This window comes from Zeus faber (genome assembly GCF_960531495.2).
Source record: "Zeus faber genome assembly, chromosome: 8".
Lineage (NCBI taxonomy): Eukaryota > Metazoa > Chordata > Actinopteri > Zeiformes > Zeidae > Zeus > Zeus faber.
In genome coordinates, this window is record NC_137195.1 from 13454220 (window position 1) to 13470677 (window position 16458).

The 16458-nt window shown below is 44.3% G+C and overlaps 1 protein-coding gene across 2 annotated transcripts; it reads left to right on the forward strand.

Annotated features, from left to right (window-relative positions):
- The first annotated feature begins 4236 nt into the window (after positions 1-4236).
- tars2 (threonyl-tRNA synthetase 2, mitochondrial) lies at positions 4237-15806 on the forward strand. 2 transcript variants are annotated; one of them, XM_080005294.1, is made up of 18 exons: positions 4237-4373; positions 6161-6345; positions 6447-6561; positions 6968-7089; positions 7640-7748; positions 8308-8372; positions 8478-8556; positions 10502-10648; positions 10781-10879; positions 11331-11500; positions 11579-11741; positions 12254-12391; positions 12779-12856; positions 14446-14546; positions 14906-15007; positions 15111-15183; positions 15315-15429; positions 15554-15806. In XM_080005294.1, exons 1-18 carry the CDS (start codon positions 4290-4292, stop codon positions 15694-15696), a joined length of 2088 nt encoding a protein of 695 aa, XP_079861420.1. In that variant the 5' UTR covers positions 4237-4289; the 3' UTR covers positions 15697-15806. The 2 variants fall into 2 exon arrangements, with proteins under 2 accessions (XP_079861420.1, XP_079861421.1); XM_080005295.1 differs by having other exon boundaries at positions 4289-4373; positions 6167-6345.
- The last annotated feature ends 652 nt before the right edge of the window (positions 15807-16458 follow it).

The following is a 16458-nucleotide window of genomic DNA, read 5'->3' on the forward strand; positions in this document are numbered from 1 at the left end:
GTAGGCTGTGCTGGTATAAACAGATTTATCTTCACTATATTATTCTAGAGTGGATCAAAACAAGCTCTCAGTTTTGGTGTAAATAGCTTCTCGGAACTTCATACACACTAGGCAGCCAACCAGTCAGCTTACACTGTACAGTTCAGTATCTCTAGCGCAGAGTGTTGTGTAACCAACCCTAAATATGCCGGCTTCTTCCATCCTTTCAGACACAGGAGTTAAGGTATCAATCGCTCTTTCCAGGATGGCAAAACCTAGGAGGAAGAAACAGTTGGAAAGAAACCACAGGTGGTTATTCTATTTAAAATAATTTCCCCTTTTTACTTTCAATTTTCCATTGTCCTGTTTTTTCCTGAGCCAGAAATTGAATTGAAGGGGCGGGGGGGGGGGGGGGGTGCAGTGCATCTGGGTGTTTATGGGAGATTTAAACAAAATGGGGAAAAAAAGTATACTCGGTTGATTTGAGGGATGATGGGAGTAGTGTGGATGGGTGCCATTCTGTCCTTAAAATTCGATTATCTCCTTCACAGTATGGGGCGTCCAAAGACAGGTTGATTTTTTTGAGTCGCCAGATTTTGAGATTGACCCCATTACTACCTCCAGAGTGTTTCTTACTGTAAATAATGCTTCTCTCTACGAAGAAATATCCACATTTTCACCCTTTCCTAATGTATATTTCTAAACTTTTAAATGTAATAACTGAAGAAGTAGTTTCTCTTCACGTTCTGTTTCCTGTGAGAGGACACTGTTTTCATCCGCCAGTCGTCTTGCAAAACACACTCGAGGGCTTGTTTGAGCTTTTAGCCCTGGAAGAACTTCTCTCAGTAACTAACACACATCTGTGTCCTCTCGAAAACCTCAAGAAAGAGGGGAGTGAAGATGGTTTTGGTGTGCGACGCAACACGTATGTGCACGCTTCAGACTAGAAAATGAGACCCGAATATACCTGGTAGTCGGTATAACGGGAGGATTTCAGATGGAACCACACTCTTGCTAGGTTTCTACATGTACTGACCTTACTTACAATAAAATCCAGAGTTTCAATTCAACTGGGGGGGAGGTACTTTATTTGGTCAGTTGATGTCATTAATTCCACTGATGTTTTTTTTTATTTTATTTTTTATTTTTTTTACATGTTTTCAGACATGTTTATGATAGTGGTTTGTTTTTATTTGGGCTACAAACATGTCACTTTCATTTCTGCTTTTTGTGTGCTGTATTTTGAGTTATCGGTTAATTTCTGCAACATAGGATTATATTAGTGATAAATGGATGTTTTGAAGTCAGACCTTTCACAATGTCTTCTTATCTCGCGTCTTGAGTTTAAGAGGCAATTTTTGGTACACTTACTCTTCACTACAATGTTGTGCTTTTTTTTCCCCCCCCTCTTCAATTCTTCATTGATGCTTGACTATTGCTTAAATGACTGTCCATCTACATGTCCCTGCCTCCATTTCATTTTAGGAAAAGCATTTAATGGTCCAGACACAGTGGGTAAATCATTCTTTCTTCTGAAGGAATGTGACTAAGTTTCCTATAGCAGATGGAGATAGCTGTGTCTGTTTCTGGTCCGAGCTTTTTGTCCAGTCCTACTAGTTCTTAAAAAATTTGTAGAAAAGTGCCGGTCATAAAGAAGGCGTTCACTGTGAATATTTCCAGCAGATGTTCACATTGTAATGATGTAGCGATAGAAAGGAGTAATCCAACCCGATCCAAAACAATTTCTTTTCTTTTTTTTTTCTCCTACAATTCTGCAAACACTGAGTTAAATTTTCTCGTGTTGTGCGTGAAACTAATTTTTAAAAGTCAACGTCATCTCTGCTAAAACTGTTAGCCTCCGATTCTGGGATTTGATCAATTCAAGCATTTCTGTATCTACAGTACCTACTTTTACATGTACGCTTTAGCTGGAAAAGAAATTGTGTTTAAACCTAAGCTTGAAAATGCTGCCGACATGAGAAGCTGATGGCGTGTGTAAAATGTTTTATGGTTGAATGTTATTACTCATACCCTCATCAATGATCCTTTATCACTGATCTTGCAGACTCCAATCTTTTCAGGTGTGATTTCTTCTCTGGTAGTTCAGAACTTGCACACATTCTGCATTTTATTTTGTATTTATTTTCATTTAATGCCAAGATGAAAATATGCATGTTGCAAAGACTTTATTTTTGTTTTCTTTTTGCCAACCTTTTTTCCTCTGAGTAAATGTTTTTTGTACAAATGAGAAAAGGCACTACGTAGTATGACCAAGAGGGATGAAACCTGTTATTCTCAACGCCTGCTGTGATAGGCCTCCCCCCCTGAACACAATTCAAGCTTCAATTTCAGCACAATAACACTTAGTCAAGGCTCCAGGGACATTGTTGCAACCAGTGTGCGTGCGTGTTGCCCTGTCCTACTCCCACATTATTTTAGCATAATACATATTATAGACTGTTCAATCAGTGCTCTTGAGTTGGTTCTGTCTTTGCAATATAATATTAGCAGTTTGATAGTATTCTGTAATTTCCAATATTTCATCGTCAGATTTTATGATTTAGGTTTGTCTAAGCGTGATAGCTTTCTCTCTTCTTTCCGTTTACGTACTCCTAGATATCAGCTTGTTGATGTGGTGGTACTTGAGCCACCAGAACCCACAAGACTCACAAATATGATGTACAACCATGTTACTGTAGCCAAGGCAGAAAGACCTGACTGAGTGTCTAGCATCCTTAATATTCATAACTCATAATAGTGTTCTCAATTATCTTCTAATCGGTCCAGTATGCCAGCTCTCGGACTTAGGAAATACACTGAATCACATAGTTTTCGGGATGGTAGCTCAGGAGGTAGAGCTGGTCGTCTACTTATCTAAAGGTTGCTGGTTTGATCCCAGGCTCCTCCTGCTAGCATGCTGTAGTGTCCTTGAGCAAGACACTTAACCCCTAATTGCTCCCGATGGCTGCGTCCGTCGGTGTTTGAATAATTGTAAGTCGCTTTGGATAAAAGCGTCTGCTAAATGCAATGTAATAATGCAAGTATAAACGAACACTTGTCTGGCTGCTTTGTAAGTATTTTGTAAAAGTATTTTGTAAAAGTATTTGAAGCTACACTCTTGCATCCTTTTGGTCTAAACTAGTCGCCTATAACCTCTTTGGACATGTACAGACACAGAAGTGTGTGTGTGTGTGTGTGCGCGCGCGCACGTGTGTGTAAATGTTGAGTTTGGCAGATGGGCAATTCATTAGAAGTGGTCACAGCGGAATGAGCTAGTTTTAATGCAAGTATTTTACCAAACAAGACCACTGAAGGGCATTACGTCCTGTCTTTGCACAAATCGTCACGTAATTAGATGTTCAGCACACGTCTTCATTTTCAAACCAGATACCACGTGGTGGCTCGAAAGGGCCTTTCAAACTCCGTGTGGAGGGGGTGTGGCTCCCTCTAGCGGTCCGTCACGGGTACTGCAGCGATTACCCTTCTCGCGTCGGTCAAGGAAGGTACAACAGGCAAACTTCTGAGATGACTTCTATACACTGGCCTGACTGAAAAATGTTCACCTGAAGCGACTCGATTTCACGCGTGAAGGGGAGAACGAATGCTAAGCTCCTTCATTTATCCAGGTCGTATTGAATGGTGCACTTGGACGGTCACAATCAATACGACACGATGACGGCTTTTGGCCAACTGGTTACTATCGGCGCACCTGCTGTTCGCCAAATGGCTTCATTCCAGCGAATGGTATTGGCATTATCCTTTTTTTTTTTTTTTTTTTATGCAACATTTCGTGGATTTCTTTGACAAACTCCATTTGTTGGGTAGTTCTGCTGAGAATCGGGCGCAGGACCGTGTGACCTGACGCAGCAATCTGCCTTCATTATGGATGGGCTTGATTTCTTGCTTAACTTTTCTTTTTCTTTTCTTTGTAATTACTTTCGTGTATGTTCCTCATCCCGTTCGGTCTCGGACTCCCTTTCTTATTTTGTTTTCTTTTTATTTTTATTTTTTTTTCTTCATCGCGAGCTTCTTCCACGATTTTGTGTCCGATCTCACGCGATTGACGGTTGGACGCTCCGCCGGCCACCGGCGGGCGGAGGATCTCGGGCGTCCGTCCGCGGGCGCGCCGACCGTGTCGCGAACGAGCACGCACCCGTGCGCTCTCGGTCTTACGCCCCCCCCCGCCCTCCTTTCCGCCCTGACCAATCAGCTCCGTCGTTGGTTTCCGGTGTCATGGCGGCACGCATTGAGGGCGCAGCTCTGCGGACAGTGTGTGTGTGTGTGTGTGTGTGTGTGTGTGGGGCTCCAGGATGGTGGCGACACTGGCGCTCGGCTCGTTGATCGTTCGCCCCTCGTTACGCGCGGCGCTTGGCCCGCGTCGGCGCTACGGCCAGGTGTGCACGCATGCGTTCTGGGACGCGTATTGGACGTACGCAGCTACAGCTAACTCGGTGTTGTTATCAAGTCATCCGTAGCAGTGAGGTGGACAGGGTCTTTTGGGATGGGGCTCGGTTTTTAAATTGTTCGCTCGGAAATCAGGTGTTCATGTTTACATGTTCCATTTGAGTTAATATCGGGAAAGGCGTTTAATCAAATGCCTTATTAGGAACACTATATTAACACTGGGCGGGGCCTCCCTTTGCTCCCCAAGCAGCCTCGGTTCTCCTTGGCACGGCTGCCGCAGGATGTTGGAAACCTTCCTTCGAGGTTCTGGTCCACGTTGACATGATTGCGTCACGCAGTTCCTGCAGATTTGTCAGCTGCACATTCGTGCTGCGAATCTCCCGTTCGATCACATCCCAAAGGTGCTCGCTCGGCTTTAGATCCGGTGACTGTGACGGAAACTGAGGAAATCTGAAACCGTTTGGGACAATTTTTTCTGTGTGACATGGCATGGTGCACTCTCATGCTGGAAGTAGCCATTAGAAGATGGGTCAGTTGTGGCCATGAAGGGTCGGCAACAATACTCAAATAGGCTGTGGCATTCAAGTGATTGATTGGTATTAACAAGCCCAAAATGTGGCTCGAAAAAAAATCTCTGGACCACTGCACCAGCCTGGACTGTCGACACAAGGTAGATTGAGTCCATGGCGGTCGCCAAATTCTGACCCTACCGTCTGTGTGCCTCAGCAGAAATGGAGATTCATCAGACCAGGCTACGTTTTTCCAGTCTTCAATTGTCCAGCTTTGGAGAGCCTGTGCCCACTGCAGCCTCAGCTTTCTGTTCTTGGCTGACAGAAGTGGAACCTGACGTGGTCTCCTGCTGTTATTTGCTTGTCTGCCTCAGTGTTCCGCGTGTTGTGAATTCTGAGATGTTTTTCTACTTATCTGAGTTACTGTAGCCTGTCAGCTCCAGCCAGTCTGGCCATACTCCATTGACCTCTCTCATCGCATTTCCATCTGCCAAACTGCTGCTCACTGGATGGTTTTTTTTCCCTGCACCATTCTGAGAAAAAAACTCTAGAGACTGTTGTGCATGAAAATACCCAAATCTGCCGTCTGGCACAGACATCATGCCACGGTCAAAAACACTGGGTTACGGTCATGCATTGAATTACAATAAATACAATACATTTTTCGCCATTCTGATGGTTGATGTGAACATTAACTCAAGCTGCTGACCTGTATATTCGTAATGTTATCCATTGCGCTGCTGCCATATGATTAGCTGATGACATAATAGCATGAATAAGTAAGTGTAGAAGTGTTCCTAATAAAGTACTCAGTGAGTGTATATCAGTTAAGCCCTCCAATTCTACCCTCCACTCACCCTCTTGTCCTGATCTTTGTATTTGTAAATCAAGGATGGAACGAATATCAGAAGAAATCATGGTGCCATTACCTCGTCCGTCTTTCCTTTCACCCAAGTTTTTGCTCCCATCCTTGTTCTCCCACAAGTGAATTCACCATTTAGCCATGCTCCAATATGAAGCTCCTCCTGGTTGCATATCAAAGTGACCCTGAGCAAGGCACTGAACCCCTGTTACTGCTTCCGATGAGCAAAGTTAGAACCTTGCATGGCAGCCTTCGCCATTGGTGTATGAATGTGATGCAAAATTGTAAAGTCCCTTTGTGTCCTCAGGACTAGAAAGGGCACTAAGATCAACCGCAGTCCATTTTCCATTTCACATTAAATCCTAGGTCTCTTTGACTCTCACTAATGTCCTTTTTCCTTTTCTAGTTGCAGGTGGCCCCTGCTCTTTCTGAGCGACTGCGAGTGTTTGAGTCTCTCCGTGATAAGAGAGGTATTAGGAGCGAGGGAGCTGTATTTACAGAGCGCCCCCTCACCATCCGCTTGGCTGATGGAAAGACAATAGATGGAACAGCCGGTGTAACCACTCCCTTACAAGTTGCTCAAAGGACAAGGTAAGATATGAAGACATTATCATAAACCTTCATTTTTACCCCTCATTTTGTTTCTTTCATCATTAATGCGTACATATTTGTTATTGTATTTACTCCTGTAGGTTGAAAGGGCAGCTGGTGAGCAGGGTGAATGGGGAGTTGTGGAATCTTGTTCGCCCCCTGGAAGCCAACTGTGATCTGCAGCTTCTGGGGTTTGACACCATAGAGGGGAAGCAGGTAAAGTAGTAGTTGTTGTAGAGACCTGCCTATCCGAACCTCACTTAACCAAACTTTGTGGTGAACAAATAAGTTTTCTGCTACTTTATTCCGCTCTCAGGCAATTTGCCTATTGTAGAATGTTTATTGAAACTTTTATCCATGCAAGCTGCAGTTAACGTTACAGTCACAGGTGTACTATCTCTTTTTTATTGATCATACTTGTGATGATGATACCTGTGATGCTTCTTTGTGTCAACGTTTGAATTGTTTATGGCTCTATCCATATTCCCCGGTTTCCCGCCGGTTTCAGATAAATGACATTCTACTGTAATAAAATTGGACTGAAAACAACTCTGAGAAATAGGGCCAGGCGGACAGCAGTAGTCCCTCTTTCACTGTCTTGTACTCATCCCCCCTTCCCTAGGCAGCATGGAGGACAGGAACGTGTGTCTTGGGAGGGGTGCTGGAGGGCATCTTTGGCGCAGAGTTGTGCAGAGAGGGAGTGTCAGAGTCCGGACTCTACTGCGACCACCTGCCGGCACAAAGGTGAGAGGATCCTGGGCCATCTTTGACGATGGGATACAGTTTAAAACATGATAAAAGTATGTATATGTGGTTCAAAAATTACTTTAAACATTATTTCACAAAAGTAAGCTGTCCCACTCATCCAAGCAAGTCCAACTTTGCATATGTGGGAGTAGGTTGAGCTTTATTATAGTTGGCCTTATCTATTATAGGTTGGCTGTTTTGGTAAACATTGGGTTAGGGTTCGGGGCCCCTCTCATTATTTTCGCCACATAATTATGTGGGTGTTCGTTTTTTTTTTTTTGGGGTTTTTTTTCATCGGTATGCAGACTGACAATTGCTCTTGACACTGCACCTTCTTATTCTTCAAAAGGAATGCCCACGTTATGAGTTCTGAGGGAAGAATGTTGCACTACATAGAGCTTTGTTATATAGGGCTCATTACATAAGACCCTTCAAAGTGGATGATGAAGTGTCTTGTTTTTCGCAGTGATGATTTTGGCACTTCTCTTCTTGACAACCTAACATATTGACTTGCACGTTTTTTTTCTAAAATTGTCCCCACTCGCAGTGGCCTGTCTCTGAACGATGTGGAGCAAAGGTGTAAGGAATTTGCGGCCCTCAAACTACCCCTGTCCACACTAGAGCTGAATAAAGAAGAAGTCCAAGAGCTCTTCCAGGTCAGCAATCACTCTGCATTCTGATTGGAGTTTTCCTCTCAGGCGTAAGACGGAAACCTTAAAAAAAAAAAATCTATACACGTCAGATGGGATTTATTTTGTTGGTTTTGTAATCTCAAATATGTTTGCCTCTATCTTGACCCTTTCATGTGTTCTGAAGGAGGTTTAATCCTACCTGGCCATTGAACCTCCTGAACCAATATGATTAATAACAACCCTTTGACAGTCACACAGAACATCAGTCTTTATGATAAATAACTTGTATTTTAGTGAACCACAAGATTGTTCGGCAGACCTGCCGGCTCTGATTTAGTGATGTTTGCTTGTCGCTTTACCTGTTCCAGCTTGTATAATTGAATGTTTAGATACATTACCTCTGATAAGTGGCATTGGACTTACTCACCAGTTAAGAATGCCTCCTGCTTAAGGTGTGCCATTGATACAGTCTAGTGCGGTTGTATTTGCTTTTTCAAATTTGACCTCATTCCACTTGTTCCATTGGCCAAATTAAATTGCAGTGTATATGACTAATCTGTATGTTTTGTGGGTGTTCTTCTAGAATAGTAAGCTTAGACTTCAGCTGGTTGAGGAGCAGATGAATGGTCCTACCACGACAGTGTACAGGTAATTATACATATAGTCTGTACATACACGCACACACACACTGCTGAGGGTGATCTATCCACCAATGGCTATCTAAACATGATATATTTTTTTTTTCTTCTCCAGATGTGGGGACAGTATAGGGGTTTGCAGTGGTCCTCTTCTCCCTCACACAGGCCTCCTCAAGGTCTTTAAGATGCTGCAGGTATGTGGTGTAGTTGTCCTCGACTTTTTTTTTTTTGTTTGTTTATTTTGTTTTTTTTAAATTATTATTGTTATTATTACTAGTGCTGTGCCTGTTGAAAACATGCCGGTTTGGAACAGGCTGCACTGTTTGGAACGCAGTGCCTGTTTAGAACGGTTGCACTGTTTCGAAACGGGCTGTATTTTATTCTGTAAGTATTCGACTTACTGAATTACGTTTTAGGAATCACTTAGTTGGTCTAGTAGAAAGAAATTTTCCTAGGACATATTGTGTGTAATTACCGGGTGCGTTGCATTACATTTCACTGCATATATGTATGAAAGTATGTATATGTATATGTAAACATCTTGAATCTGTGCGGACGTTGACTCAGTGGCAGAGCCCTGAAGCCTCGTCCCGCCGCTGCGCATCGCACGCTGTTCGCAAAGCCCCACCCCGCCAGCTGAGCGGCTCCCTGTTCACTGCTTATTCAAAGTTTATTAATAATACACGTGTGACCAAATTATACCAAATTTGACACTGCACGACCCTGGGTTCTCAGAAGAACCCAGGGTCGGGGCCCCCCCCCCACCTCGGCAGGCACACGTGGGGGCTCGTGCGTACCTCCGCCCGGTCCGTCAGGGTTATATTTACTTATTTATATTTATTTATTGCATTGTTTATTTATTTCAGGATTTATTTTATTGGCATATTCATTTTTATTTGTGTGCTACGTCCACATACATCCTCATTGTGCGCGCCGCCGCTACGTCAGTTGCTCTGCACCGCAGGGGGTGTGGGGTTTGGACCAGGACCGCACCAGATGACTTACGCTGGACTTTCCCTTTCTCCATCCATACCGGCATTATCACAGCATGTGTGAAAAGGCGCAAGACGGAAATGTTCCGGAATGTAGCTGCATGTGTGAATAGTGAAACGCATTAGCGGTGCCACAAAAGTTATCCCTATAATTCACCAGGAGCCATGTGTGGCAACCGATGGAATTAAATTTTCATTCTGCTCAATCCTCATCCCCAGCAATACCCCCGCCAAGTGTGAAGTAGATCAGATGAACGGTTGTCGAGATAATCGAAGGACATACATACATACATGCATACGTACAGAGATTCCTTCCTTTAGAGTTAATTTGTTATTATTGGATTCTTCTCGCTTGTTTCCATTTTCTATCCAAGTGTTCTCCAAATAAGGTAGTAGATATTTTATTAGTTCTGCTTACTGCGTAGTTGTTTTTTTTCCCGTGAAGAACGGTTATGATTTATGACTGACTTTTTTTCTTGAGATTGGTACAATGGATCGGCCAAAACAAGGCCACAAACAATTCCATCACACATCCAAGGCCTGTGATAAACTTGTTAGGATGCGAGGATCAAACTTACCCCTGAAGGTACCGGGACCAGGAACTGTCTGTCTCCAAAGCGGAAACCCGAAAATGGAATTTTCCCTCTCCTAATCGATCCACAGACAGGGTGGGATCTCCATACTGGAGTGTTACTGGGCAGACTGTGATTCCATAGCAGCCAGGCTGGAAACGACATCAGCAGCAGGATGTTGTGTTTGTGAGGGGCCAGCTCCTGTTCAACGCTTTTACAAACAGGCTTCCATCGGTCAAGCCTGCCGTTCTTCTCAGCATCACTTTTCCTTTTTGCAAACGACACAACATAGAGTGAGAGAGCACCAGGGGGTGGTCATGCGTCACCGTTCATTCCTTTTCTGTGAAGGGGTCAGATAGTTTTATTTATTAAAATAAATAAAAAATAGAGAGGGGAGGCCGGAAAGAGGGAAAGGGGCGGCGGTCAACAATTTACAAGCGTTTATTCTTTATGAATAAGGAATTGTTGTAACTTGTGATATATTTTATTTGGAGTTACGTTTTATTTGCAGTTTCACAGATGCAAAGCAAACACTTCTTGTTTCTTCTCTGTTCACCCCCCCCCCCCACTTTCAGGTGTCACCTATAACGTTAAGCGACGAGCTAGAGACCTCCGGTGTGATGCGTCTGAGCGCTGTGGCTTTTCCAGCAGAGAGAGATGAGGAGGTGTGGGAGAGGGAGCAGGAAGAGGCGAGGAAGAGGGACCACCGACGCATCGGCACGGTAAACCCAGCGACAGGCGGCGGAACCCGTCTTAACGGGAGGGCGGCGGCGGCAGCCTTGTGTAAAGACGTTATTCCATTTTTTAATTTTATTTTTTGTTGAAACGGTTTTGTATCCGTCCGCTCTCTTAAGGACCAGGAGCTTTTCTTCTTCAACGACGTGAGCCCAGGAAGCTGCTTCTTCCTCCCCAAAGGTGCTCACATCTACAACACGCTCACAGACTTTATAAAGGTACACACACACTTGCTCGGTCAGTGAGTCACACGCTTGCTCGCCTGCCAGCCTGTACACAGAGACACACAAATATTTGTTTGACCTCCTCACGAATACTGGAATTAGGGTGGAAATAGAAAAATCTGTAAATAATTTTGTTATTTTCCCTATTCAACTGATTTGACTGCAGTAAATATTTCTCTTGCGAATGTCACGCAGCACCACTGTGTGCGGGCACAAGCACCCGGACCCCACATACACACACAGTACGCGTGTACGTGCGCCATTAGGCGGCTTTCAGCCCGAAGATTGTGCGATTCGCATCATTAGTCAGGATGTTACTCCACTTAGCAGTCTAATCACTAGGTTGTGACGGTCTGACCTTCATGCCACCCCCCCTTATTCTTTCACCTTTTCCCTCTACAACCGTCGTCAACCTCCTCGCCCTTCCCCCCTCGTTTTCCCGTAGGCCGAATATCGACGACGGGGCTTCAACGAGGTCGTGACCCCGACTCTGTACAGCACTGCATTGTGGGAGCGGTCGGGCCACTGGGAGCATTACGGCGACAACATGTTCACCGTGACGTCTGAAGGCTCGCAGACCTTTGCTCTGAAGCCAATGAACTGCCCTGCACACTGGTGAGCCTTCTCTCTCACTCTCACTCTCTGACTCTCACACACCTCCTCCTGGCCCTGACACCGCTCCGCTCTCTTTAGCCTGATGTTTGAGCAGCGTTCGCGGTCCTGGCGAGAGCTGCCCCTGCGATGGGCCGACTTTGGGGCGCTGCATCGTAACGAGCTCTCGGGAGCTTTGGGGGGCCTCACCCGGGTCCGCCGGTTCTGCCAGGACGATGCTCACATTTTCTGCACACCTGAGCAGGTACACGCGCGCACGCAAACAAGGATTTGTATCATGACAAGTCTGTTTATTAACGGCAAAACCAACTGCATTCATCCAAAACACGGAATGAGCTATATACTGAGTAGATATGGAATAAGGAGAAACCCTTCAATGTCCTAAATGCTGCAACCAGGGTTTAAATGCAGAACTTAATTCTATCTGATCCTCACCTCCCTATATAAGCAGACATGTTCCTGTGTTTGTTGGCGTAAACCTCAATCTGGAGCTGTGCACATTCTCCAGGATACTGATTGCATGCCTCCGTCCTCCTATTAGTTTCCCATTGATTTGCACAGCGAGGAGTCACATGCCGCCGCGGACTTGTTTACCTCTAAGGGACTAACTTAATCACTAAAGCGCTCGGGGCTCAGACGCAGACCGGCTGGCTTTCCCACCTAGATTAAAATGTAACCGTCGCAGATTGTTTTTTTCCTTCTTTGCCACATTTGTTGAGTCACTTCCCCTCGGCGCGCGGTCCTCCCTCTCCTCAGCTGGAAGACGAGATCGTAGCCTGTCTGGACTTTGTGAGGTGTGTGTACACGGTGTTTGGGTTCTCCTTCCACTGCCTCCTCTCCACGCGCCCCACGCCGTGCCTAGGGGAGCTTCACCTGTGGGACACTGCTGAACAGGTATACACACAGACACACACACCTGGTCTTTCATCATCATTTGGAATGCGGTGTGTTTAGTGCGGCCGCACAGTCCTAGAAATCCCCACCTGTGCAAATGTGTACGTACTGTAGGATAGCTGCAATAAATCACGCTCCCAGACCAATGTTCTGTAAATATAATGACATGGTGTAATGACATCCACTGATCTAATTACTGTGCTGTGGTCATTGCTTGACGAGTTCTGTTTGGGATTTCAGTTTGAAATGTGAGATGATTTAATGAAGGCAATTGGACATAATTGGTCCAAGTTCTCTCACATACAAATATGAACTCATCTGACAGTTATTAAGCGCAGGAAATTATTCACTTAGTAACTTTTTTCTCTCTCTCTCTCTTGTGAGCAGCAGTTGGAAAGGAGTCTGCAGCAGTTTGGTGAGCGCTGGGAGCTGAACCCAGGAGACGGTGCCTTCTATGGACCAAAGGTTTGTATATCATAGTACCCCGTATGGGTTCAATTCAAAACAAATCGTTCCCCAGGGTTCAAGCTCTGCTCACGTTAATTCTCTATGAATTTCTGTGTCGGTGTGAGACCTTCCTCCCATTGCTGTGGATAAAAAGAGAAAATGGCGGGTCATACATTTTTACCGTAGATTCTATTTGGATGTGGAAAGATACACATAACTTGGGCTGGTTTCCTAAAGGCTTTTACATGTTTTAAAGCATAGTCTGTCTATCTATCTTGTATTATATTTAAATGAATAAAGGTCCCATGGAAAATGTATCACATTTGTTTTGTCCTTGAAAGTGACATGAAGTTAATCTCGTTATGTCTGAATGAACCCGGCATATGACTTCCAGAACGAGGAGAGGTTACAGGAACCGGTGGCCGTGTTCACCAAGCGTCTTATCTTCCCACTAAGGAGTCCTCCCAGATAGCACAAGAACCTCCTCGCAAAGACTTTCATCTTAAAACCTTTTCCCAAAGCTGTTAAGAGCCGCCCTCGGGAGGGGGAGAAATCTTGAGCTATAAGAGGAAGTGCCGGGTTGACCTCGTGTTGCACCGCGTAGCGTCATGTTTACTCACCGCTGTGCCCACGGTTTGTGTTGAAAGGGGACCAGTCTGTGCCAACAAATCCATCGTAAAGACACAAAAGTAGAAACGAGTGCCACTGATTTTATACATTAAACCAAAAAATAAAGTCCTGACTTCGAGTTTATGTTCAGCTTAATTGTTTAATATCTTAATTGTTACCCACGGCACCTTGTGAAATACGTAGTCCATGAATTTAAACAGCTTTTTAATGAGCCGCCATCATTAGTTGCACGTTTGGAGTTGGGATCACTTTAACAAGCCAAGGAAGAAGTGTGCTAATGCTTCCACATACATTACCTTGAGTTACTGTAAGTATTCAGCTCCACCAAACTATCTTCACAGGTCAAGATTCTAAATTTAAAGACCCCCCTTCCCCAAGCCGATCTGTTTAACATTGTGCATCATACCGAACGGAATGGAGAAGTGCAAAACCTTTAAACAATTTACAAAACATTCAAACAAATTGTGAGAGGAAAGGATTTATATCCCTTTCCCCAAATGTTCATTTTGTTGTTTAATCCCTTTATACATAACCGTTCTCTGCTACACGTGTCATCACAGATAATGAATGTGATCTATAATTTCAATGATTTATTTCATTTATAGAGGGGATGCTCAGAGCCCATAAAGCTCTCTCATCTATTGATCTACATTGTCCTTTAGGATTGTCTGTGATTTGGTCTTAGAAACTACTTTTAGCCACAAGATGTTTCAAGGAATACAGCCAAAGATCATAAAATGTGAAGGCAGCTCAGGCCAGGGTGGGGTCGGACACACACACACACACAACATTCTTCACGATCTACCGAGCGTCAGTGTGCTGGCAACAGTTTATGAGATAAGCTCACCCCAGGAAACTGATTTATATTACATTTCCTATAAGAATGAAGCTTTTCCCTTGCAGCTTGTTTTAAGATTTCCTACCTGGCACAGAAGGAAGTCCTTGTAGTAAACTCCTCGTGTCTCATGTCATTCAAGATCGATGTCCAGATCAAAGACGCCCTCGGTCGACAGCATCAGTGCGCCACCATCCAGTTGGACTTCCAGCTGCCAATCAGATTTGACCTTCAGTATGTTGGGTGAGTGTGTGATGAAATAACAACGGCCGCATGCGCCGGCGTGGGGCCCTTTCACGTTCGTAACGATCTGATCTCAAACTCTTGCAAACACATGCAACTGGGCTTTGACTTTGTGCTTGTTCTATTTGAAGTTCTCTTATTGCTCTGGGAATCATATGAAGATGAACAAGGCGGACCAACACTAAGTAGATGATAGGAAACCCGTCATTTCTTTATTTAACTTATTTATTTTTTTCGCGCCAGCACAACCCCTCCCTTTTTAAGCTTGCGTTCCCTGCCTTATCCTGTCGTCGCGTGGTTTCTTTGTATCAGGGCTGTTTATGTCCATGTCTTTCTGCTTCTTGGGAATGATGTCACAGGTCGGATGGGCAGGCTCACAGGCCGGTGATGGTTCACAGAGCGGTGCTGGGATCTCTGGAGAGGATGATCGCAATATTGGCCGAGAACTTTGGGGGGAAATGGTAAATGGACCTATTGTTATTATAAGAGTAAGAGTCATAAATGTGTTTCCAGCGCTAATGGTATAACAGCTTTATTTGAACCGTTCCTGTGTATCTCTCCCAGGCCGTTGTGGTTGTCTCCGTCCCAGGTCATGGTAATCCCTGTAGGGGGCGATAGCGAGTCCTATGCCCAGCAGGTTAGTCTTGGGCAGGGGGTTGCTCTACAGTCTATAGGCAGGCCAAGTTTATTTTTGTGATTAATTGCCCTTTAATGAAAGCAGTGTTTACAGGCCTAATCTCATTTGAGGTACGGTTTGTTTTTTTTAAGGTGGTTCAGACTCTCCTCGAAGCTGGATTCATGGCTGATATGAATCAGGATGAGGGAGCCACCTTAAATAAGAAAATTCGCTCTGCCCAACTTGCCCGCTACAACTACATATTTGGTAAGGTGCCTGATGGAACGGATCCATTACGGTTGTTTTCTGTAATCCGCTACAAACGCGTCACTCATTGTTATTTACATTCAAAGTACTCCCATTTTATTGGACAATTTGTGTCTGTTTCAAGTGGTCGGGGAGAAGGAGCGTGTGAGTGCAACGGTGAGCGTGAGAACCAGAGGAGGGAAGCAGCTGGGACGGAGGCCGATCGGGGAGGTTCTGACATCGCTCACACAGCTCCAAGACGCTCGAAGCAACCAGGACGAGTTCTGAGTCAATGTTTGGAGATTTGAATGTCTGTTTCCACTGTGTACGCTTCATTATGTTTTAATCAATCGTATATTAAATATCATTACTGAATATTTTTTAATAAAATACAGTTTAAATGACTTGCAGATGTATTTTTAGGGTTCAAACCCTGTTGTCTTTCTGCGGGTTTATTGTTATTCATTGTTCACTTATGCCGCACTTATTACGCATCTCAAACTTGAAGCTTGGCCCCAATAACTGGAAACTATGTGCATATGCTTCCCAAGAAACTTGAGCCCAATCGTCCAGATGGTGGCGCTATGTTTAAGGCACAAATGCATAATTTTGGAAAGGCTTCGCCCCTAACACCTTGACTCTGATTGACTTGAAATTTGACACGCAAGTCCAGCTCAATGTGCTCTACAAAAAAAAACTCTTGGACCATAAAAGTCTGCCATGATGGGTTTTTTTGCTCATTTACATAATGTGAGAAGCAGGGATGTGAACAGACATTTTGGGATTTTGACTTCATCATCAACATCAACACCAAACTTGGTTTTACAGCATTGCGAGACTGAGACGCACATTTCTATTATAAATGAGCAAGATCGGTCCATAAACATGGCCACCATCAACCAAAAAGAAGTTTCAAAAAGTATGGCTTAGCAGAAAATTGGTCATAACTAATTTTGCCAATCATCACAAACCTTGGCAGATACCTTCCGTCCTTTTTTTGGAAATAGGTCTACCAAAGCATTTTGAGCCCGACCCGTAGGGTGCGCCACA